This window comes from Theropithecus gelada, chromosome 7a (assembly GCF_003255815.1).
Source record: "Theropithecus gelada isolate Dixy chromosome 7a, Tgel_1.0, whole genome shotgun sequence".
NCBI lineage: Eukaryota > Metazoa > Chordata > Mammalia > Primates > Cercopithecidae > Theropithecus > Theropithecus gelada.
In genome coordinates, this window is record NC_037674.1 from 47995346 (window position 1) to 48019617 (window position 24272).

At 41.9% G+C, this 24272-nt stretch overlaps 1 protein-coding gene across 1 annotated transcript; it reads left to right on the forward strand.

Moving 5' to 3' along the window:
- Positions 1-11114: 11114 nt before the first annotated feature.
- On the forward strand, positions 11115-23313 carry TMEM202 (transmembrane protein 202). Its single transcript, XM_025389982.1, has 5 exons — positions 11115-11195; positions 11454-11709; positions 21549-21698; positions 22032-22163; positions 22637-23313. The coding sequence occupies exons 1-5, from the start codon at positions 11115-11117 to the stop codon at positions 22834-22836; spliced, it is 819 nt and encodes a 272-aa protein (XP_025245767.1). The 3' UTR covers positions 22837-23313.
- The last annotated feature ends 959 nt before the right edge of the window (positions 23314-24272 follow it).

The following is a 24272-nucleotide window of genomic DNA, read 5'->3' on the forward strand; positions in this document are numbered from 1 at the left end:
TGCAATGGCACCATATTGGCTTACTGCAACCTCCACCTCCTGGGTTCAAGCGATTCTCCTGCCTCAGCCTCCCGAGTAGCTCAGATTACAGGTGCCCGCTACTACACCAGGCTAATTTTTGTATTTTTAATAGAGACAGGATTTCACCATGTTAGTTAGGCTGGCCTCGAACTCCTGACCTCAGGTGATCCACCTGCCTAGGCCTCCCAAAGTGCTGGGATTATAGGCATGAGCCACCGCGCCTGGCCATATCTTAGCTCTTTTAACTGACTTTATCATATCACTGTAATGGTATATACACACACATATATGTGTGTGTATGTGTGTATATATATGCAGTTTGTATGCTAATTATAAACTATTCCCATGAATTTACACATCAGATCTCTTAAAAGGCTGTTTTTTAATCTGTGTGATGATGGTGTTGATTAAAACGTATATAAAACTTCCAACTCCATGATTTTATTTTGTTAGAAAAAATTAACACACCTTCAGCAGTCACATTTTAAAAATAACATTTAAACTATTATTTTTCTATAGTGTACTAGACTGAGAGCCTTACAGATCTACAGATATAAAATGAAATAGCAACTGCCCTTCATTCTGTCTTCAATATATTTTTCCCCCAATGAAACTTTAGGGATATTTGTATCCATCTCTCCATTACAGGCCGGTAGAACAGGAAGAACAAAACTAACGACTTGTATGTAACTCCTAACATTTGAGGGTTTTAGACCTTTTACAAATAAGGGACAACAGGATTGGACCCATTTTAGGGACACAAAGTTCCACTCAAGATAGAAAGTGACTCAAGATATACCTTAGAAACCTTGCTAGTGCTAGGCCACACTGGGTGATGTCCTCAGCAATTTTTTTTTGAGGCAGAGTCTTGCTCTTTTGCCCAGGTTGGAGTGCAGTGGGACAATCTTGGCTCACTGCGACCTCCACCTCCTGGACTCAAGCAATCCTGCCATCTCACCCTGCCGGTAGCTGGGACTATAGGTGTGTACCACCATGCCCAGCTAATTTTTGTATTTTTAACAGAGACAGTCTTTCACTATGTTGGTCAGGCTGGTCTCAGACTCCTGGCCTCAAGTGATCCCTCTTCCTCGGCCTCTCAAAGTGCTGGGATTACAGACATGAGCCACTGCAACTGGCTGTCCTCAGCGCCTTTGTGAAAATGCACTGAGTAGGCATCAGTTGGGCACAGTGCTGAGCAAGGCACTAACAATAACAATAAGGAATTACAAGATTTCTATCTGGTGTTATAAAGAAGGAAATGCCACTAAAAGAAGGAAAATATGTGGTATGTGTTTTCATCTGTATTAGCATAGACTGTGTCTCAGAGCAAATGTATGAAACCGGTGCCTCTGGAGAGGGATATTGGGTGGGTAAGGCATAGGATGGCAGGGAGATTCCCTGTATATCCTTTTGTGTGTTTTGTATTTTGTACCATGTAAATATGTTCCCCCTATAACATTTTTTAGTTTTTTTAAAAAGTCTGTGTCATTTCCTTTAATTCTTACAATAATGCCACGAGGAATGTATTGTTAATATCTCCTTTACCATGGGAGCTGTTTGATTAGGGCTCTTCCCACTTTAAGCTTATATCAAGGTTGGTTAAACTCATGAAAAAACATCAGAAGTCCTATCCAGGGTTAGACCAATAGTCCAGGGCCTCCGATATTGGGATTTTTAGATCAAAATTGGACAAATTTATAGGGATATGACAGCTAAATGTGGTTTAAGGCCCGTTCAGTGGGGACTCCTTCTGCCTAGACTACATCTGCCTGCCCCAGGCATCCTGAGAGCTGCATCGGACTAGGATTATCTTGAGTCTAACTTGGCCCCTTAGGCCTCATTCCTAAAGAGTTGATGGTGATACATTTTATGGCACAGTTGCTCATGTTGACCAAATCCACAAAAATAATCCGAAATCCCCTGAAGGGAGGTGGGACAATGATGAAATGGAGTGTATAAATCCTTTACAGAAAGCGATTCAGGTCTTATGTTATTCTGCACTGGAATTTCCCAGTGGGCTTTGCTCACTCCTTGCTTTCTTCCCATTCTCTTCCTGCTTGAGTCCTCTATATCTTATTTTCCTTCCTTGACTAATAGCCAGGCTATACCCTCCAGGAACCCCAGAGCACAGATCCCTGTGACATTTCTGTCCTGTGGCCGTCCACTAACATTTGGCTTCATAAAATGTTAGTGACATATTACTGTGATACAGGTTTCCAAAACACACAATTCGCTGATGCTAGGAGTGGACTCTTCGGTGGTAAGAGCACAGTCTAAATGTCTTACCTCTGTTTGGAGTGCCCTTTGGATCTTTCTCTTAGATTCCTTTTTTTTTTTTTTTTTTGGAGTTGGAGTCTTACTCTGTTGTCCAGGCTAGAGCGCATGATCTTGAGTCATTGCAGCCTCCGCATCCTGGGTTCAAGTGATTCCTGTGCCTCAACCTCCTGAGTAGCTGGAATTACAGGCACATGCCACCAAGCCTGGCTAGTTTTTGTATTTTTAGTAGAGATGGGGTTTCGCCATGTTGGCCAGACTGGTCTCGAACTCCCAACCTCAGGTGAGGAAACTGAGAACTAGCGAGGTGAAGTGCTGTTCCTCAAGAGTAAGGATAGAATCCTATTCATTGTGATACTTCCAGCACCTAGCACAGTGCCAGGTGCCTAGTGGGTGCTCAATAAATATTTGTCAAATGTAAAAATTCATTCCTTATTGTACATAGTATACTGCTTTGCATGCCAATACATTTTTAAATTGAAATTATTTGACCAAGGTCGAATGCAGCCAAAGGGTGGCAAGGCTGGAAACAGACCACAGATGTGTGGCCATCCTGAAAAGGGCTCTCATTATCACACTGGAACTGTGCCTGTGCCTTTGGAAATGCCTACAATCATCTAGCCCCCTTCAGTTTGGGTTTGTTTTTTTTTTTTTTTTTGGTGGAGTCTTGCTCTGTCGCCCAGGCTGGAGTGCAGTGGCGTGATCTTGGCTCACTGCAATGCCATGTTGCCCAGGCTGCAGTGCAGTGGCACAATCACAGCTCACTGCAGCCTCAACCTCCTGGGCTCAAGTGATCCTCCCATCTAGGCCTCCCAAATAACTGGGACCAAAGGTGCACACCACCACACCCAGCTAATTTTTTTTTTTTTTAAATTTTTAGTAGAGATGAGGTCTCACTATGTTGCCCAGGCTGGCCCCCTTGACGTTGAATGCAGTTTAATAATGGAGATTTCTGTGCCTACATCCTTTTCTTAGCCCACTGCCTTATCCTAGAAAGGAATGATAATTGGATTTGAATGTGCATGGCCAACTTTCAATTAACCCTAGAACTAGAAAGAGGCAATGATGCGAATAATCCAAGAGTCACTGTGTTTGGCCAGTGCTATTCCTACCTGATAGTAGCTGACTGACTTATTTTCCTAAAGAAAGTTTGCTTAGGAGAGTATTAAAAATCCATTAACCGGCCGGGCGCGGTGGCTCAAGCCTGTAATCCCAGCACTTTGGGAGGCCGAGACGGGCGGATCACGAGGTCAGGAGATCGAGACCATCCTGGTGAACACAGTGAAACCCCGTCTCTACTAAAACTACAAAAAACAAGCCGGGCGAGGTGGTGGGCGCCTGTAGTCCCAGCTACTCGGGAGGCTGAGGCAGGAGAATGGCGTGAACCCGGGAGGCGGAGCTTGCAGTGAGCTGAGATCCGGCCACTGCACCCCAGCCTGGGCGACAGAGCAAGACTCCGTCTCAAAAAAAAAAAAAATAAATAAATAAAAATAAAAAAATAAAAAAATAAAAATCCATTAACCTTCCTTGAGTTTACATTAGCCAGACAGTGGCAGGAGGCCAGGGGAAGGACAAAGCATTGTTCAGAGCCAATAAGTGAACATACAAGTAACTATGAAGTAATTATACCTCTAACAATGAAGACAAAGGTCAAAGAAATAGTGATTCTTCCCATTATGATAAACGATGTTACGTAATATAAGAATGTTCCAAAAATGAAAAAGATTCTTTGCATTCTAGGTGCAAAAGGTTAAATACTTGATGTTCTTGTCAGAGATCTTTTAGTTGCAAGGAAGAGAACTCCAACTAGCTCAAGAGTGAGGAGTTTATCATCTTTACAAGCATCTAGAAGTAAACTAAGTATAGCCATGGTCAAATGGGCGAGAATGCCTTATTAGGAACCAAAGCTACCCCTTGGTCTCTCAGGACCCACCCTTCTCTCATCCCTTTTCCTGCATCTGCTTCATTCTCCTGTTATTTCCAATTCATTCTCTTAGTGTTCCAGTGTTCCAAAAGAGAAAATGTGATTGGCCCAGCTAGGAAGAGATGTCATTCTTGAGCCAAACATTAAAGATGCATACTATAGTCCGGGTGTGGTGGCTCACGCCTATAATCCCAGCACTTTGGGAGGCCGAGGCGGGTGGATCACTTGAGGTCAGGAGTTTGAAACCGGCTTGGCCAACATGGTGAAACCCCATCTGTACTAAAAAAAAATACAAAAATTAACCAGATATGGTAGTGTGTGCCTGTAGCCCCTGTAGCTACTCTGGAGGCTGAGGCAGGAGAATTGCTTGAACCAGAAAGGCAGAGGTTGCAGTGAGCCCAGATCACACCACTGCATTCCAACCTGGGCAACAGAGCAAGGCTCTGTCTCAAAAAAAAAAAAAAAAAAAAAAAAAAAAGGTAAAGACACATACTGCAGATACGGATGGTAGTTTCATCTAAGCCACAGATGATCAAAGCTCTGTCTTTGAGCAGCTGCTAGGGAGGGGAACAGATTCACTTAGAAAAGGATATGGGAGAGGCAGTGACTGTCATTTCTTTATTGTAAAAGCAACACACACTTATTTTGAAAAATTTAAACACCAAATATTATGTGTAGAAAGTATGACTCTCAGTTCACCAACTCAGCTATATAGAAATTATAAGTGTTTTCTACAACAAATTAATTTCTAACTTCATGACCCAATTCCCCAATCTGCTGGGCTCCAGGGAAATGTCACCACAGTCTTTCCTGATGTTTACGCCTTTCCCGGGGCTTATTTCACACTCTTGAGCCCTATATGGTGCCAAGAGGCCATATAGAAGCCTGAGAGATAAAGACTACCATAACTTTAGCATATACTTCTTTCTTTTTTTTTTTTTTTTTTTGAGACAGAGTCTCGCTCTGTCACCCAGGCTGGAGTGCAGTGGCGTGATCACTCACTGCAAGCTCCACCTCCTGGGTTCACGCCATTCTTCTGCCTCAGCCTCCCGTGTAGCTGGGACTACAGGCGCCCGCCACCGTGCCCAGCTAATTTTTGTATTTTTAGTAGAGACAGGTTTCACCGTGTCAGCCAGGATGGTCTCGATCTCCTGACCTCGTGATCCGCCCGTCTTGGCCTCCCAAAGTGCTGGGATTACAGGCGTGAGCCACTGCGCCGGCCTTTAGCACATATTTCTGTTTATGTATGTATGATATAGTATGTATGGTTCTTTCTTTCCTTCTTTTTTCTTTTCTTTTGAGATGGAGTCTCGCTCTGTCTACTAGGCCCCCATGCAGTGGCACAATCTTGGCTCACTGCAACCTCCGCCTCCTGGATTCAAGCCTCAGCCTCCCGAATAGCTGGGATTACAGGCACCTGCCACCACGCCTGGTTAATTTTTGTATTTTTAGTAGAGATGGGGGTTTCACCATGTTGGACAAGCTAGTCTTGAACTCCTGACCTTGTGATCCACCCACCTTGGCCTCCTGAAGCGGTAGGATTACAGGCGTGAGCCACCGCGCCTGGCTGGTTATTTCTATATATGACCATCCTTTTCTTTTCTTTATTCTTTTCTTTCTTTTTATTTGAGACAGGGTCTTGCTCTGTCGCCCAGGCTGGAGTGCAGTGGCGCAATCACTGCTCACTGCAGCCTCGACATCCCAGGCTCAAGTGATCCTCCCACCTCAGCCTCCCAAGTAGCTGAGACTGTACCTGGCTAATTTTTGTATTTTTAGCAGAGACAGGATTTCGCTATGTTGCACAGGCTGGTCTTGAATTTCTGTGTTCAAGAGATCTGCTTGCCTTGGCCCCACAAAGTGTTGGGCTTATAGACATGAGCCATGGCGCCCAGCCTATTTTCTCTCTCTCTTTGTGTGTGTGTGTGTGTGTGTGTGTGTGTGTGTGTGTGTGTGTGTGTTTTGAGACAGAGTTTCCCTCTTGTTGCCCAGGCTGGAGTGCAGTGGCGCAATCTTGGCTCACTGCAAACTCCACCTCCCGGGTTCAAGTGATTCTCCTGCTTCAGCCTCCTAAGTAGCTGGAATTACAGGCATGCACCACCATGTCCAGCTAATTTTGTATTTTTAGTAGAGAGAGGGTTTCTCCATGTTGGTCAGGCTGGTCTCAAACTCCCGACCTTAGGTGATCCGCCCACCTTGGCCTCCCAAATTGCTGGGATTACAAACATGAGCCACCGTGCCCAGCCCAGCCCGACTATTTTCTATATACACACATTTATAATCCTTCAAAACAAAAAAATCAGGGCATGATGTAACCACTATTTTATAAATTTTTCAATTGATAATATATTAGGGGCATCTTTTCATGTGCACCTATAAAGAGCTAATAGTCTATTTTTATTCCATTTTTATTATTTATCTCTTTGAGACAGGATCTCACTCTGTCACCCAGGCTGGAGTGTAGTGGCATAAACACGGCTTACTGAATCCTCAACCTCCCTGGCCCAAACAATCTTCCCACCTCAGTCCCCCGAGTAGCTAGGACCTCAGACATGTGCCACCACACCTGACTAATTTTTGTGTTTTTTTGTAGAGATGGGGTTTCACCATGTTGCCCAGGCTGGTCTCGAAATTCTGGGCTTAAGCCCAGAATTCTTGCCCCCCTCCAGCCTCCCAAAGTGCTGGAATTATAGGCGTGAGCCATGGTGCCCAGCCTATTTTTTATTTTATCAAGTGGAGAAAAAACTAACAAGAATAGAAACAACCCACATATTATTATTGATAATTTTAATGTGATAGATTTAGAATCTTACATTCTACACAAATATATTTAAAACTTTGTACTTTACACATTGTTTTTAAATGCCTAAAGGACATTTAGGAAAACTGGCTAAGTGACAAATGTTACTAAATTCCAAAAGGAAAAGAGTTCTTGTAGGACATGTTATTTGACCATAATATATTAAAACTAAAAAAAAAAAAAAAAATCTAAACATGTGGATAGATTTTTAAAATTCTAGATAATTCTTGGTTTGAGTATATAAACAAATACTCCTAGCACTATATTAAAGAATAATGTACTATGTTCATAAATACTTTATTACAGGAATGTAAAATTAGATAAATGTTAAGAAATGTATCAATGCAATTTTTACACTAAATAGATTAAAGAAGAAAAGCCATATTCTAGAGGCTAAGAGGGAATTTGATACAGCCATTCTAATTTTAAAATCTTGATAAAATAGAAATGGAATGGAACTTCTTTAACACAAAAATGAATATACAAATAAACAAAGACCAGTAAAGCCAGTTCCATTAAAGTCAAGAGTAAGATAATGATGCCCATCACTCTTAATACTTCATGAAGACTATTCTAAAGGGTCTAATCAATGCAATATGACTATTTTTTTTGAGATGGAGTCTCTCTTTGTTGCCTGGGCTGGAGTGCAGTGGTGTAGTCTTGGCTCACTACAACCTCTGCCTCCCAGGTTCAAGCATTTCTCCTGCTTCGGCCTCCCGAGTAGCTGGGATTGCAGGTGTGTGCCACCACACCCAGCTAATTTTTTTGTATTTTTAGTAGAGATGGGGTTTCACCACGTTGGCCAGGCTGGTCTCAAATGCCTGACCTCAAGTGATCCACCCGCCTCGGCCTCCCAAAGTGTTGGATTACAGGCGTGAGCCACCATGCCAGGCCAGTGCAATATGACATATTTTGTAAAGAGAGAAACAGAATGATCATCATTTGGAGATGATAGGATGTTTACCTAGAAAATCTAAGAGAAATTGGCCAACAGAATGATTAGAATTTAAATAATTCAGTCAAATGACCAGGTAAAAGGTAAATACATTGAAAAAATAATTTATTCATTAGCAATAACAAATCAGAAAATAAAGTGAAAAAATGTGATTCAGAAAGCAAGTAGGTTAATGTATATAAAGCACCTAGCACAGTTCCTGGTAGATGGGAGGTTATAGAAATAAGCTGTAATAATCTTAGTTATTGATTTTATAGATTTTAGGGATGAAATTACTGAGACAAAATATACAACCATGTTTAAGCTTCTTGATTCATATACTCAAATTATTCTTTTTTTTTTTTTTTTTTTTTTTTGAGACAGAGTTTCGCTTTTGTTGCCCAGACTGGAGTGCAATGGCGTGATCTCAGCTCACTGCAACCTCCGCCTCACTGCAACCTCCGGATCCAGCAATTCTCCTGCCTCAGCCTCCCAAGTAGCTGGAATTACAGGCATCTGCCACTACGCCCAGCTAATTTTTGTATTTTTAGTAGAGACGGGGTTTTGCCATGTTGATCAGGCCGGTCTCAAATTCCTGACCTCAAGTGATCTGCCTGCCTTGGCCTCCCAGAGTGCTGGGATTACAGGCATGAGCCACCACACCCGGCCTCTTTTAACTTTTAGTTGAAGTGTAACATGCATATAGATACTTTGGGAGGCTGAGGCAGGCAGATCACTTGAGGTCAGGAGTTCAAGCCCAGCCTGGCCAACAGAGTGAATTCTCATCTCTACTAAAAATACAAAAATTAGCCGGGCATGGTGGCGGGCACCTGTAGTTCCAGCTACTTGGGAGGCTGAGGCAGGAGAATTGCTTCAACCTGGGAGGCAGAGGTTGCAGTGAGCCGAGATCATACCACAACTCTCCAGCCTAGGTGACAGAGCAAGACTCTGCCTCAAAAAAGAAAAACAAAACAAAAACCATGCGTACAGAAAAACTGTGCATACAGAAAGCTGGTCATCAGTGCACAGATCAAGAAAGAACCTTTACAGCACCCCAAGAGCCCTTCACATGTCTCCTTCCAATACCTAGCCATCTTCCTCCCCAGAGTGTTTCTGACTTCTAACAACACAGATTAGTTTTGCCTGTTTTGCACTTCATATGAATAGAATCATACGTATGTACTCTTTTGTGTTTGGATTCTTTTGCTCAGCATTATGTAGATAATATTCATCCCTCTTTGCTCAGGTGGTTGTAGATTACTCGTATTGCTGTATAGTATTTCATTGTATAAATAGACCACAATCTTCCATTCTTCTGTTGATGGGCATTTGGGTAGTTTTGAACTTGGGGCTATTATGGAGTGCTGCTGTGAGCACGCTGATACATGTCCTTTGGGGGCCGTATGGAACATTTTGAACCCAGCACTGCTAGGGTATCTTGAAGACCAGTGGCTTTTAGCACATTGGCTTATAGTGTTCTGGGCTATAGATACTGGCATATTCATAGTGGGCCCTATCAGCAGTGGCAGTGATAGCAGCGCCCTTAAATGGCTTCATGAGTAGAGGACATTGAAAAGAGGGAACCAGAGCAAAAAAGGAAGAAAAAGATGGACGCTGTATGAAGGACCATGACTGACAGACTGGTTCATGAGCCTATTGAGACAACCCTGGCATGAACTCCAGGCTACTGGCTACTGATAGGGATATAATTTTAAATTATAGCCACAACCAATAGAGTTCTGGAGACATCTGAGTTGCCCGCTTTTAAAATTTTTATTTTAAGTTCAGGGGTACATGTGCAGATTTGTTATATAGATAAACCCATGTCATGGGGGTTTGTTGTACAGATTATTTCCTCACCCAGGTATTAAGCCTAGTACTCAATAGTTATTTGTCCTGACTCTCTCTCTCCTCCCACCCCCCACCCTCCAATAGGCCCCAATGTCTGTTGTTCCCCTCTATGTGTCCATGTTCCCACTTATAAGCAGGAACATGCAGTATTTGGTTTTCTGTTGCTGCATTAGTTTGCTAAGGATAATGGCCTCCAGCTCCATCCATCTTCTTGCAAAGCACATGATCTTGTTCTTTTTTATAGCTGCATAGTATTCCATGGTGGATGTGTACCACATTTTCTTTATCCAGTCTACGATTGATGGGCATTTATGTTGATTCCATGTCTTTGCTATTGCAAATAGTGCTTCAGTGAACATACATGTGCATGTGTCTCTATAATAGAATGATTTCTGTCCCTTTGGGCATATACCCAAAAATGGAACTTCTGGGTCAAATGGTAGTTCTTTCTGTCTTTACATCTTTGAGGAATCATCACACTGCTTTCCACAATGTTTGAATTAATAATTTACCCTCCCATCAACAGTGTATGTGTTCCTTTTTCTCCACAACCTCGCCACAATCTGTTATTATTTTGACTTTTTGTAATAGCCATTCTGACTGGTGTGAGATGGTATCTCATTGTGGTTTTAATTTCTCTAATGATCTGAACATAGGAACCAGCAAAGATTTCATTATGAAGATGCCAAAAGCAGTTGCAACAAAAGCAAAAATTGACAAATGGGATCTAATTAAACTAAAGAGCTTATGCATAGCAAAAGAAACTATCAATAGCATAAACAGAAAACCTACAGAAAGGGAAAATTGTTTTGCAAACTATGCATCTGACAAAGGTCTAATATCCAGCATCTGTAAGGAACTTAAATAAATGTACAAGAAAAAGACAAATAACCCCATTAAAAAGTGGGCAAAGGACATGAACAGACACTTCCTCAAAAGAAGAAATACATGTGGCCAACAAGCATATGAGTTCCCCTTTTTTTATACGCCGTGAGGGAACTGTGTCTTACTTATTTTTGTGTCCCAGAAGCTAGCACAAAGCCTGACACACAGCCACTGCTAACAAAATCTTTGTGGATTTATTTAATAAAAGAGTTGGGAGTAGGTGGAGAATGGAGGGTGGGGAGCATCACACATACATGCACATGCTTAAAATATGATGATTTCTTCCTGAGCTGACCAGACCAAAAATATAAATAAAACAGAAACAGGATCTGTGCCATGGGTCCTGGCCCTTTTTTGCTTCTGCCAGCATGTGTGAGGAGATGCAGAGACAAATTCCGTGGCAGTTAGAAAGAGAACTGACTGCCAAGATGGAGCGAAGGGAACATTTAACCTTGACTTTCTACAGTCCTGAGGTTCCCAAGATAAAGGGGAACCGGAAATACCAAAGGGTGAGGAGGTATCTAATTGGAAGTCAGATGAGAAAAAGAGGACTTACTTAAAGGCGGGGCTACATAGAGCATCCTAAAGACAGAAAAGATCACCCTGAAAATTGTGGGTTTTTTTTTTTTTTTTTTTTTTTTTTAGGAGTAGGGCAAGATATCCTTAAATCAAAGACACATGGGAATGCTTGAGGTAGAGAAAAGCAGGTGACCCTGGGGATCAGGGGTTATCCTTTCGGGTAGGCAATATTTCCCTCATCCTTGTAGCCTACCCTCCCTGCCAAGAAACATCCAAGTGCCTCGATGTCATCCCAAAGGCAGCAGCAGCTTATGGATCAGGCACACATCTACATCCGAATACTCTGTGGCAGCCTCTGTAGTTTTAGCCTCCTAATGCTGATCGCCATGTCCCCACTGAACTGGGTACAGTTCCTGGTGATCAAGAATGGCCTTGAGCTCTACGCAGGACTCTGGACCTTATGCAACCATGAGCTGTGCTGGAACCACACACCCAAGCCACCCTGTGAGTGCCACTGAATTAAATGCCACAGGCCCCACACAATTGCAGAGATTTCTGCTCACACAGATTGGCCCTTCATCTTTCTTCCTCCAAGATCTTTTGGCTTTCACCTCTCCAAGTGCAGGATGGATCTTTCTTTGGTATCCTCAGTGTGCCCTTTCTCCCTTCTATTCCAGGTCGTTTTCTGTCCTAAATAATGCGTTATACTCTTTTTACTTGATGGGAAGAACTGTTTTGTTTTATTTTGTTTTGTTTTGTTTGTTTGTTTTTAGAGACAGGCTCTTGCTCTATCACCTAGCCGAAGCGCAATAGCACTATCATTGCTCACTACAGCCTCCACCTCCAGGGCTCAAGCAATCTTCCCGCTCAACCTCCTGAGTAGGTGAAACTACAGACGTGTGCCACCACTCCTGGCTAATTTTTAATTTTTTTTTTTTGGAGAGAAAGTTCTCATTATATTGCCCAGACTGGTCTCAAAGTCCTGGCCTCAAGTGTTCCTCCCAAAGTACTGGGACTATAGGTGTGAGCTACCATACCTGCCCTAGGAATAACTCATTTACAAGGTGTTACTGCTAAGCAATGTGATTGGTATTCTAATGTGGCTTGCAGAATTAGAAGAGAAGTGATTGATCATAGCTGGAAGATAAAGCAAATATCTTAACCTCTATTAGATTTAACTTTCAAGGTCAGCTTGTTCTTCTCCTAGCAGTGGAATAGAATTTAAATGTACGTTAGATATGTGGTATAACAAATGCCAGCTCTGAAGATAATATTATTTATGTCAAATTTTATGTGAATTTAAATAAATCTGAAAGCACAACACAAAATATTTTAATATAAGTTTTGGGGGCTAAAAATATCATATGCATGAGTTTTTCAATCAAACCAAAAACTTAGAGGAAAGATATCATTACACTGACAGTTTTCCCATCACCCACAAGACATAAATTTACACAATGAAAGGGGTATTGTGAAAGAAAACATGTGTGAGTAAAGCATCTATTCTCACATAAGCAGGGATCCCATCTATTCTCCTCACATAAGCAGGAGGGGAGCACCTGTGCCCAACTCTGAGGTAGAGCATCAGTTATTTGGCCATGGGCTGCGACATTTGAAATTAAGGGACAGTTTCCTGCATGATCTTGAGAAGAAACTAAAATCAAAGGCAGGCAGACAATTCAACTGCATAAAATGAAAACTAGAGAAAATATTTGCAACAATTATGGAAGATAAAGGTTAATGGCCTTAATATAGTAAAAGGATACACAAAGTATTAAAGACACAAACTCAAATAAGTTCTTTTTCAATCGACATGCACAGAAGAAGAACTATAACTATCTAATAAACATAGGAAAAATAATTTAACCTCAATCAATCATTAAAGAAAGGTAAATGAATAACAAGATGTAACTTTTCAACCACCATATTAACAGATTTTTAAATGATGATGCAACTGCTATACACTCCCATACGCGTTCCTGTACATACCATGCAAATTGGTATAATCAAAGCAATATGATTAGGTGCATCCAGAGACTTAAAAAGGTTCATCTCCTTTGAGTAATTCCATTTCTAGAAATTAATTCCAAGGAAATAACTAGAAATGGATTAAAAGATTTAGGCAAAAAGATAAAACTGCAGTTATATTTATGTAACTGGGTGCCCACGTTAAAATTTCGGCCTTAAGATTATTATTTAAATCTTTAATAAATTAGGGCTGGGTGTGGTGGCTCAAGCCTGTAATCCCAGTGTTACCAGAAAGGAGTCCTGATCTAGACCCCAGGAGAGGGTTCTTGGATCTTGGGCAAGAAAGAATTCGAGATGAGTCCATACAGTAAAGTGAAAGCAAATTTAAGAAAGTAAAGAAATAAAAGAATGGCTACTCCATAGGAAAAGGAGCCACCAGGGCTGCTGGTTGCCCATTTTTATGGCCATTTCTTTATTATATGCTAAAAAAGGGGTGAGTTATATTCGTAAGTTTTCGGGGAAAGAGGTGGGCAATTCCTGGAACTAAGGGTTCCTCCTCTTTTTAGACCGTATAGCGTAAATTCCTGACATTGCCATGGCATTTGTAAACTGTCATGGCACTGGTGGGAGTGTCTTTTAGTATGCTAATGCATTATAATTCACATATAATAAGCAGTGAGGACGATCAGAGGTCACTTTTGTTGCCATCTTGGTTTTAGTGGGTTTTGGCTGGCTTCTTTACCACAGCCTGTTTTATCAGCAAGGTCTTTATGACCTGTATTTTGCGCTGACCTCCTATCATTCAGTGACTAAGAATGCCTTAACCTCCCGGGAATGCAGCCCAGTAGGTTTCAGCCTTACTTTAACCAGCCCCTATTCAAGATAAAGTTGCTCCGATTCAAAGACCTCTGACATCAGCACTTTGGAAGGCTGAGGTGGGGGATCGCTTGAGTTTAGGAGTCTGAGACCAGCCTGAGCAACAAGGCGAAACCCTGTCTCTACAAAAAATACAAAAATTAGCTGGGCATGGTAGTGGGCACCTGCAATCCCAGCTACTTGGGAGGCCGAAGTGGGAGAATTGCTTGAGCCTGGGAGGCAGAGGTTGTCGTGAGCTGAGATTGAGCTACTGTACTCCAGCCTGGATGACAGAGTGAGACCCTGTCTCAAAAAAAAAAAAAAAAAAAAAAAATTAATGCATTAGAATCCCGAAATTATGTCACTTAAGCAGTGAATAGTTTATTTCTTGAAGCCCTGGATTCACCTTCATGCAGATAAAGAAAATCAAGGAAATCAAGCCAGCCAATCACTCAGATTTTATAGAGTCACTTTGTCACTCATCTTTTTTTATGCTTTGTTTTATCTCTACAGACTGTGATTATTTAAAGTCAACTGAATCCTTAAGGTACACAAGTATAAATCAAGTATCCACCCTATTTTCCATGTTATTATAACTAGTTCTAATTCAAGAGTCAGTAATTAGGCTGCAATACAGATCTCATAAGAAATTCCCCAAAATGTAATCAAAATTTCCAGGCCTTATCTCCCTGTGACAACAATATAATGTTATTATTGCCCGAATACATTATTATTTATTTATTTATTTATTTTTGAGATGGAATCTCATTCTGTCACCCAGGCTGGAGTGCAGTGGCGTGATCTTGGCTCACTGCAATCTCTGCCTCCCAGGTTCAAGCGATTCTCCTGCCTCAGCCTCCCAAGTAGCTGGGATTACAGGTGTGCATCAGTGTGCCCAGCTAATTTTTGTGTTTTTAGTAGAGATGGGGTTTCACCATGTTAGCTAGGCTGATCTTTTTTTTTTTTGAGATGGAGTCTTGCTCTGTTGCCCAGGCTGGAGTGCAGTGGCATCATCTCGGCTCACTGCAAGCTCTGCCTCCCAGGTTCACGCCATTCTCCTGCCTCAACCTCCTGAGTAGCTGGGACTACAGGCGCCCGCCACCACACCCAGCTAATTTTTTTTGTATTTTTAGTAGAGACGGGGTTTCACCATGGTAGCCAGGATGGTCTTGATCTCCTGACCTCGTGATCTGCCCCCCTCAGCCTCCTCAAGTGCTGGGATCACAGGCGTGAGCCACCTCACCTGGCCTACTAGGCTGGTCTTGAACTCCTGACCTCAGGTGATCTGCCTGCCTCGGCCTCCCAAAGTGCTTGGATTACAGGCATGAGCCACTGCACCTGGCCTCTGAATACATTATTGTTTAATAATTACTTTCCAATTCAATGACTTCAAACTTTTACCTACTGGATTGCAAGAATTTCATTCCCCTCCCTGACAGTTTCTTTAGTCATTGTCGTAAGTTTCACAGGGGCTATCTCAGGTGTGTTTAAGAATGTGCATGCGCCGGGCGCGGTGGCTCAAGCCTGTAATCCCAGCACTTTGGGAGGCCGAGAGGGGCGGATCACGAGGTTAGGAGATCGAGACCATCCTGGCTGACACGGTGAAACCCCGTCTCTACTAAAAATACAAAAAACTAGCCGGGCGTGGTGGCAGGTGCCTGTAGTCCCAGCTACTCGGGAGGCTGAGGCAGGAGAATGGCGTAAACCCGGGAGGAGGAGCTTGCAATGAGCTGAGATCTGGCCACTGCACTCCAGCCTGGGCGACAGAGCGAGACTCCGTCTCAAAAAAAAAAAAAAAAAAAAAGAATGTGCATGCTCATATTCCTATTCCCTGGGCTCACTTCATTGTGTTGTGCTTCTTTCTGTCTCTGACTTCACCCGGATCTAGATGACTGATAGCCTCTCTGTTGTGGCTATTGCTAATGGGATGAAGAAGGGATGGGGAGGAAAGGACAGTATCCTTCACTTTTACTGCAAGTCTCCAGTGTAGAACAGACCCTTCTGTTATTTTCCCCTAGCACTGGTGAGATCAGGCTGAAATGTAAAGGATATATTGCACAGAGAGTAGTTTGAACTGTTTTGCAGAGCATGGGAAAGAAAGGATAAGCCTGGCCGGGCGCGGTGGCTCAAGCCTGTAATCCCAGCACTTGGATCACGAGGTCAGGAGATCGAGACCATCCTGGCTAACACGGTGAAACCCCGTCTCTACTAAAAAAATACAAAAAACTAGCCGGGCGAGGTGGCGGGCGCCTGTAGTCCCAGCTACTCGGGAGGCTGAGGCAGGAGAATGGCGGGAACCCGGGAGGCGGAGCTTGTGGTGAGCTGAGATCCGGCCACAGCACTCCAGCCTGGGCGACAGAGCAAGACTCCGTCTCAAAAAAAAAAAAAAAAAAAAGAAAGGATAAGCCTTTTTGTCAAGTCACTGGGCACCCTAGAGTTAGGAACCTAGGAACCACCATACAGTACACGTTGCCAGGCTGTGTAGGGATGCTTTATTCTGGCACTCCAGCCGGGTTACAAGGGGACCTAAATACTAAGCAGATTTCATAGATACCTCTTCAGGGTCCTAAGTCTCCACCCAGGATCGTTTCCATTCCAAAACCACCCACTTGGGGCACCTCATCTGAGCCTGGAGAAGTTGTGTATTGCCTTCTGTGCCTTGAAAGCGGTCACAGTGGCAGCAGCGTGGAAGTTCAGATTTGGCTAAATAAGTGAGCTGATTCCCCAGCTTGTCTCCAGCAGCACCACTTTCCAAAAGCTCCCTGGCCAAGTTTTACTTCCACAACAGTAGAAGGAGATCCCACCCATTATTTACAAACTGCCAAATGGTGAATGTTCTCATTTCACTGAGATCTGAGGGGATGCCACAGAACACTACTGCTTTCTGGTTGGGTGGTGCCCCCTCCAATCTTGGTAGGGGTTTTACATCTTACCTGATGGTACTCTGAAGTGTAGCATTGCTGACTGATGCTGGGCTGATCCTGAGAACATCTACAAAAATCTTACCAAGTTTTTCAGATGATTTGTACTTCCTCCTCAAATTGAAAGTGACATCCTTTCTCTTCCCAAAGTATTAGCTTCAGTAAGCTGGGAGAGGTGCCTTGGTGTTCTTGTAACTTAAGTTTAACCGCATCAAAGTATATCAGTAAGGAAAACTTCAGAAATGTTTGGATACAGTTGACCCAGACAGGTGACACAGGGGTGTTCATTTTATCTCAGGCACCCCTTTTTCTGGACCAAGGCTTCTTACTGAAACATACAAGCAGGGCCTTTTGTAATTAAGATCCTAAGATTTTTGAAACTTTGATGAGTAAGCTGTTGTAAAAACTGTTGTTTAAAAGCTGAAATCAGCTTTGGTGTTACAGGAGATAGAGGCTTGAAATCAGCTTTTGGACATTTATTTATTTATAGTAATATGAATAAAAAAACTATAAAGTTAACCAAATGCAGATGTCTTAGACTCTGAATCTAAGTGTTTAGTTTGTTTATATAATTTGTTGTATATGATTATTCCTAATAGACTTAGTTACTTTGGGAAGGTTAGACTCTTCTATGCTATAAATCTTTAAATTGTTCCTTTGGAGTTGTGAGGATCTTCTTTAGGTAGTTTTCAGGAGATAAGAAGATAACACAGAGAAATTTGTAAGAAATACATAAAGTTGCAGTCTTCTCCTCATGGTAGAAGAGGAACTGGACTTTATATGTTAGGCTGGAGTTGGACAGGAAATATCCTCGACAGTGCTCCTTGGTGTTCTGAATATTAAAATCATTTGAATTAGTGTAAGCTAAACAGTGAACTTATTTGTAAAGATTCAGAAGAATCGGCCAGGTGTGGTGGCTCAAGCCTGTAATCTCGGCACTTTGGGAGGCTGAGGTGGGCAGATCGCTTGAGCTTAGGAGTTCGAGACCAGCCCGGGCAGCATGGTGAAACCCCACTTCCACCAAAAATACAAAAAATTAGCCGGATGCGATGGTGTGCATCTGTGGTCCCAGCTATTCAGGAGGCTGAGGTGGGAGGATTGCTTGAGTCTGGGAGTTGGAGGCTGCAGTGAGTAGAGATCATGCTACTGCACTCCAGCCTGGGTTACAGACTGCGACCCCATCTCAAAGAAAAAGATAAAGGAATTAAACTAAAGAGCTTCTGCACAGCAAAAGAAACTACCATGAGAGTGAACAGGCAACCTACAGAATGGGAGAAAATTTTTTGCAATCTACTCATCTGACAATACAGAATGGGAGAAAATTTTTGCAATCTACTCATCTGACAAAGGGCTAATATCCAGAACCTACAAAGAACTCAAACAAATTTACAAGAAAAAACCAAACAACCCCATCAAAAAGTGGGCAAAGGATATGAACAGACATTTCTCAAAAGAAGACATTCATACAGCCAACAGACACATGAAAAAATGCTCATCATCACTGGCCATCAGAGAAATGCAAATCAAAACCACAATGAGATACCATCTCACACCAGTTAGAATGTCAATCATTAAAAAGTCAGGAAACAACAGGTGCTGGAGAGGATGTGGAGAAATAGGAACACTTTTACACTGTTGGTGGGATTGTAAACTAGTTCAACCATTATGGAAAACAGTATGGCGATTCCTCAAGGATCTAGAACTAGATGTACCATATGACCCAGCCATCCCATTACTGGGTATATACTCAAAGGATTATAAATCATGCTGCTATAAAGACACATGCACATGTATGTTTATTGCAGCACTATTCACAATAGCAAAGACTTGGAATCAACCCAAATGTCCATCAGTGACAGACTGGATTAAGAAAATGTGGCACATATACATCATGGAATACTATGCAGCCATAAAAAAGGATGAGTTTGTATCCTTTGTAGGGACATGGATGCAGCTGGAAACCATCATTCTTAGCAAACTATCACAAGAACAGAAAACCAAACACCGCATGTTCTCACTCATAGGTGGGAACTGAACAATGAGATCACTTGGACTCGGGAAGGGGAACATCACACACCGGGGCCTATCATGGGGAGGGGGGAGGGGGGAGGGATTGCATTGGGAGTTATACCTGATGTAAATGACGAGTTGATGGGTGCTGACGAGTTGATGGGTGCAGCACACCAACATGGCACAAGTATACATATGTAACAAACCTGCACGTTATGCACATGTACCCTAGAACTTAAAGTATAATAATAATAAATAAATTTTTAAAAAAAGAAAATAGTACATATTAAAAAAAAAGAAAATAGTACATATTAAAAAAAAAAAGAAAAAGATAAAGGTGGCTCAGAGGAATAACATAGACTCCCACGGCAGGAAGTTCGCTGGACCTTAGGGAATTCCAGGGGATGCTGGGATCTCAGATAAAGAAAATCAAGCCAGCCAGGCACTCAGATTTTCTACAGTCCCTTTGTCACTCATCTTTATTTATGCTTTGTTTTATCTCTACAGCTCAGTTTTTCCTGTTTATTAGTGTGTAAGTGCCTAAAAGGTGATACCCCGGTCAAACTTTACATCTTCTCAGTTCAAGCAAGCAAAAGAGGAAATCCAATTTCCAAGCAATAAGAATAAAAATTTCCCAGGATGGGTCAGGTTCCCATGCTTAGTCCAGTTAGCTATAGTCAGAGGGCTATAAAGACAATAGTCCAGGGCTATAGACAAGGGCTGCTAGAGCTCATAGAGGATTGTGGACTAAATACCACAAAGCATGCCTGTTACCCTGGGCTTCATACAGCTCAGTCTGGGCTTATGTTCTGGCTGGCTACATATACTGCTAATTCTGAATAACCCAGTATTCAGAAAATGTGCAGCTTGTGAATTACTATGTTTTAATGTGGCTCACTTGTTGCGGCTACAGAGCAACTTAACCTCTGTGGATAGGGGTGTGGTTTCTTTGAATGGAAATTCCTGCAATTCATCATATTAGTAAGTGGCAGGTTCTGGAGAACAAAATGAAACAAGGAGGCAGATATTACACTGGAAAAGCTTGATACATAATTTCTGCTCTCTGAGTTACTCAGAAGCTGGACTTGGATTCTTAGGCATATAAGTGGTTAGAGAACTTTGTAACCACCGGGGTGGGGGTGAGTTGGTCCCTACTACATTGGGACAGAAAAAGAAGCTAAATAAGGAGGCACCTTATAAAGGATACTGAAGATATTCCTGGGTGTCTGGTAGCTCAGAAAAGCTACAGCTACTTGTAATTATAAGTTACCTTCTAAATCTTCAGTAAAATATGGATGGGGAAGTCGAAGAACCTGTTGCATCTTAGGGATGTGGTAGCAAAAAGTAAGGTTGAGCGTATCCCTGCTGCTCTTACCAACATCCGGTCCACAGTGGCAGAGCCAAAGAGAAGACACCTAGAGCCAAAGATGGAAGAAGGAGAGGTGTGGCACTTGGATAAGAACAACTTGAACAAATATGAGATAGGACTTTGGGAGACTCTCAGAATAAAAAAGAAAAAAAAAGTGGGGGAAACACTTTGTGATGGGTTCCTGCAGTTTGGTAAATTGGGGCTTGAAATCATCATAATATGGGAATTAAAGTAAATGAGGCTGGGCGAGGTGGCTCAAGTCTTTAATCCCAGCACTTAGAGAGGCCAAGGCAGGCAGATCACCTGAGGTCAGGCATTCAGGACCAGCCTGGACAACATGGTGAAAACCTGTCTTTACGAAAAAAATATAAAAAATTAGCTGGGCATGGTGGCGTGTACCTGTAATCTCAGCTACTCGGGAAGCTGAGGCAGAAGAATTGCTTGAACCCGGGAGGCAGATGCTGCAGTGAACCAAGATTGCACCACTGCACTCCAACCTGGGCGACAGAGTGAGACTCTGTCTCAAAAAAAAAAATAATAAAATAAATAAATAAATAAAGTAAATGTGACTTCATTTTGTAGTCGTAGGCTGACAAGGCCTGTACATGCCAGATACAACTGAAAGTGAAAAACAAATGGAACTAAACAATGGGTAAATCATTAAGCAAAGTATATTGATATGATAGAATATTTTGTAGCCACTGAAAATAATATTTACAACAGATACCTGGGGAAAATCACATCATATATTCTTGAGGAAAAAACCCACATGATATCTAGTATCATATCTACTATGCACAGAGGGTAGAAAAATAAAATAAAATATTAACAATGGTTGCCTCTAGGTAGTGAAATTGTGGCTGATTTTTTTTCTGCTTCTTTGTTCTTTTGTAGTCTTTTGAATGCTTATGTTGGATGCATATTACTTATTATTTTTAGAATTAGAATTAGAAACAAGAAAAAAGTTTAATCTGTTTTGTCATTGGTAACACCTCTTATAAGCTAGTTTATATCTAAATCAATGCATGCAGAAGTATTTGTATATTATCTTTAGTTTAACAATCATAGTAAAGAAATTCCAAGCAGAAAGGATGTCATGTAGCAAGCTCTGCTCCATCATCCTTTGTTCTTACATCCTTCTCTAAGACTCTGTCTGGCCTTTTTAAGGGAAGTTCCCTCACTGGACTAACCACGCTCTTCCTTTCCTCTTCTTCATGCAGATTATCTCCAGTATTCCAGGGCCTTCTTTCTCATCTCTGTCTTTACCATACTCATTGGCCTTGGCTGGCTCTTCAGCTCTTGGCTCCCTAGTCGAGGAAGCATGACCACCAACTTGGATCTGAAGGTATCCATGCTCAGCTTCATCTCAGGTACAGACCTAGATCGGCAGGGTATTTTACCATGGTAATAATCAAGGTAACAAATTTTCTCTGTGAAACTCTTACACTCTTTTTCTTATCTCTTTGCTCTTCTTCAGTATCACACCAACTTACCAGCTATCTGCCTTATCTAATTATATAGAACACACCTTCGCTGACTTTACCAGGGTATAGATCCTGTTCTCTCATCTTGGTCAATCCCCAAGTTTTTATCTTTTTGATCCTTGCTATACATATGGCCTCTGGAGGCTGAAGAGCTGGGGGTGGCGGGGAAGGCAGACTGAAGATGCTGATGGGTTGCGACATTTTTTCTTCCGGTCCTAGCTACCTGCTTGCTCCTCTGCCTCAACCTGTTTGTGGCACAGGTTCACTGGCATACTAGGGATGCTATGGATTCAGATCTCCTATGGACCTATTATCTTAACTGGTGCAGTGACATCTTTTACATGTTTGCTGGTGAGTCACTCCCCTGCTCTATGCTAGAAGGATGGATAGGGAAATCGCTTCTGGAAAGGGAGGTATAATCTAGGAGAAATAGAAGCACTGACTGTTTCTTTTCAGAACATTGATACTTGGAGAGTTAGTGTGGCATAATGAAGAAAGGGTGGATTTTAGAGTCTGAAAACCTAGCATTAGTAACTTGTTCTATCACAAAGTGAGGCATGGACGAGTTGAGTAACTTGCCCAAGGCCACACAGAAAATAGTGGAACTATGATTTGAATCTAGGAGGTTCAAGCTTTGTCCTAACCAGTCTGAGAAATATTATAATGCAATTAGAGCACAAGAGGGTAAAGTAAGTCCGCTGGGGGAGAGAGGGGTTCACTGAAAAGATGTCTTTTGAACTGGTTATTAAAGGAGGAGTAAGAATTTTAAAAGCCAAAAGACCATTGCCTATTGAACCTCACCTCAAATTATTCCCTTCCCCTAGGCATCATCTCTCTTCTCAACTACTTAACTTCCAGATCTCCTGCCCGTGATGAAAACGTCACTGTGATTCCAACAGAGAGATCAAGGCTGGGGGTTGGTCCAGTGACTACAGTATCACCTGCTAAAGATGAAGAAGAGCCAAGGTCTGAGATGGAATCTCTAAGTGTGAGAGATAAAAATTTACCAGAGGCAGGACTGTGATGGTGATAGGAAAACCTAACTATAGCTTGTCTTAAAAGCAGGGGAGAAGCTGAGTTGGGAATGATCGCATAAATTCTTGGAAACCCTCCTAATATCATGTCCATATTACTGGAGGAGACAACATTAAAGCTGATGAAATGTCTTTTGCGTGCATTGGATCCAAAATAGGTATGATAGTAATAAAGTAAGTAATAACTCACTTAAGAAAAACATTTCTAAAAGAAAACAACAATGTTTAGAGTCATGAATGAAAGAAACTAGTGAAAGATGCAGTGTGTAGACCAGAGACTTCTTTGGGTATGAGGGATCTCATGGACCAGAAAGGCCCATGGAGAAGAACGTTAATTACTTCTATTTAGAATTTTCTTTATTATGTGTGGCTTTGGGTATACTCCGGATGGAAAGCACTTGGACAAATACTGTTGAATCTGAACTTGATAGCGTTACCAGAAATTGAATAAATATCAATGGATATAAGACCTACTACTCAAAGGAACTGAGAGGTCCTGGGTAGATTCTAGGGAATCCATGAGGTCCCACTTACTGTGAGGACTGGTAATTTGAAACCTTTACAGTCTGTTATGTAAAACCACTGCTTCTCCCTAGGCAGGGAGATACCTTAACCAGGCATCCACAAACTCCCTGAAATTCTATACAAAACTTGTATATGTATTCTTCTGTGAAGAGGGCCAGAGATTCCATCAGATTCTTCCTTCCCCCTGCCCCACCCCCGGAAGATAGTTTAGTTTCAAGTAAACTCCATCAAATTCTTGACAGGCCTGTGACCTCTTTGATTCCTTAAGCATCGATTATGTTTTACTGAGCCAAATGGGACTAAAGGGCTTCTTCAGCAGATGTATAGATAGATAGATAGATGGATGGATAGATAGATAGATAATAGATTGATAGATAGATGATAGATCGATAGATAGGCCTATCTATATCTATAATACATCTACATCTATATCTATACAAGCTGAAAGATTTTCCATGTTTTATATATATCCTGTAAAGCTAAGTACGGAGGGAGGAGGTGGTATTTTCAGACAATCATGTAGGTCTTTTGATGGCTAAAGATCCCTTTCACACTCAGACTAGATTTCACACACAAGGTCCCTGATACTCATTTTGTCTTTCATACCCTTAGTTGCTGCCACTACTACTCTATTGGTTGAGATCCATTTTTCTCCCCAAAGTTGGCAATGAAATGGACTATAATGTCCAGCTTCACTCTTGTCGTGTGTAAAGATAAGCCCTTGGATCCTTTTGGTTTAATTTAGAGATTCACTAGTAACCTTTGCAGAAAACAAAAATAATAGACATTGAGCAATTATATAATTTTTATAATCCTGGTCCTGATCAGTAATTCCCAAACATTTCCAGATGGTAACTGGAAGCCCTTTAAGTTAATACTTATGCTTTTATTCCTGTGGGTT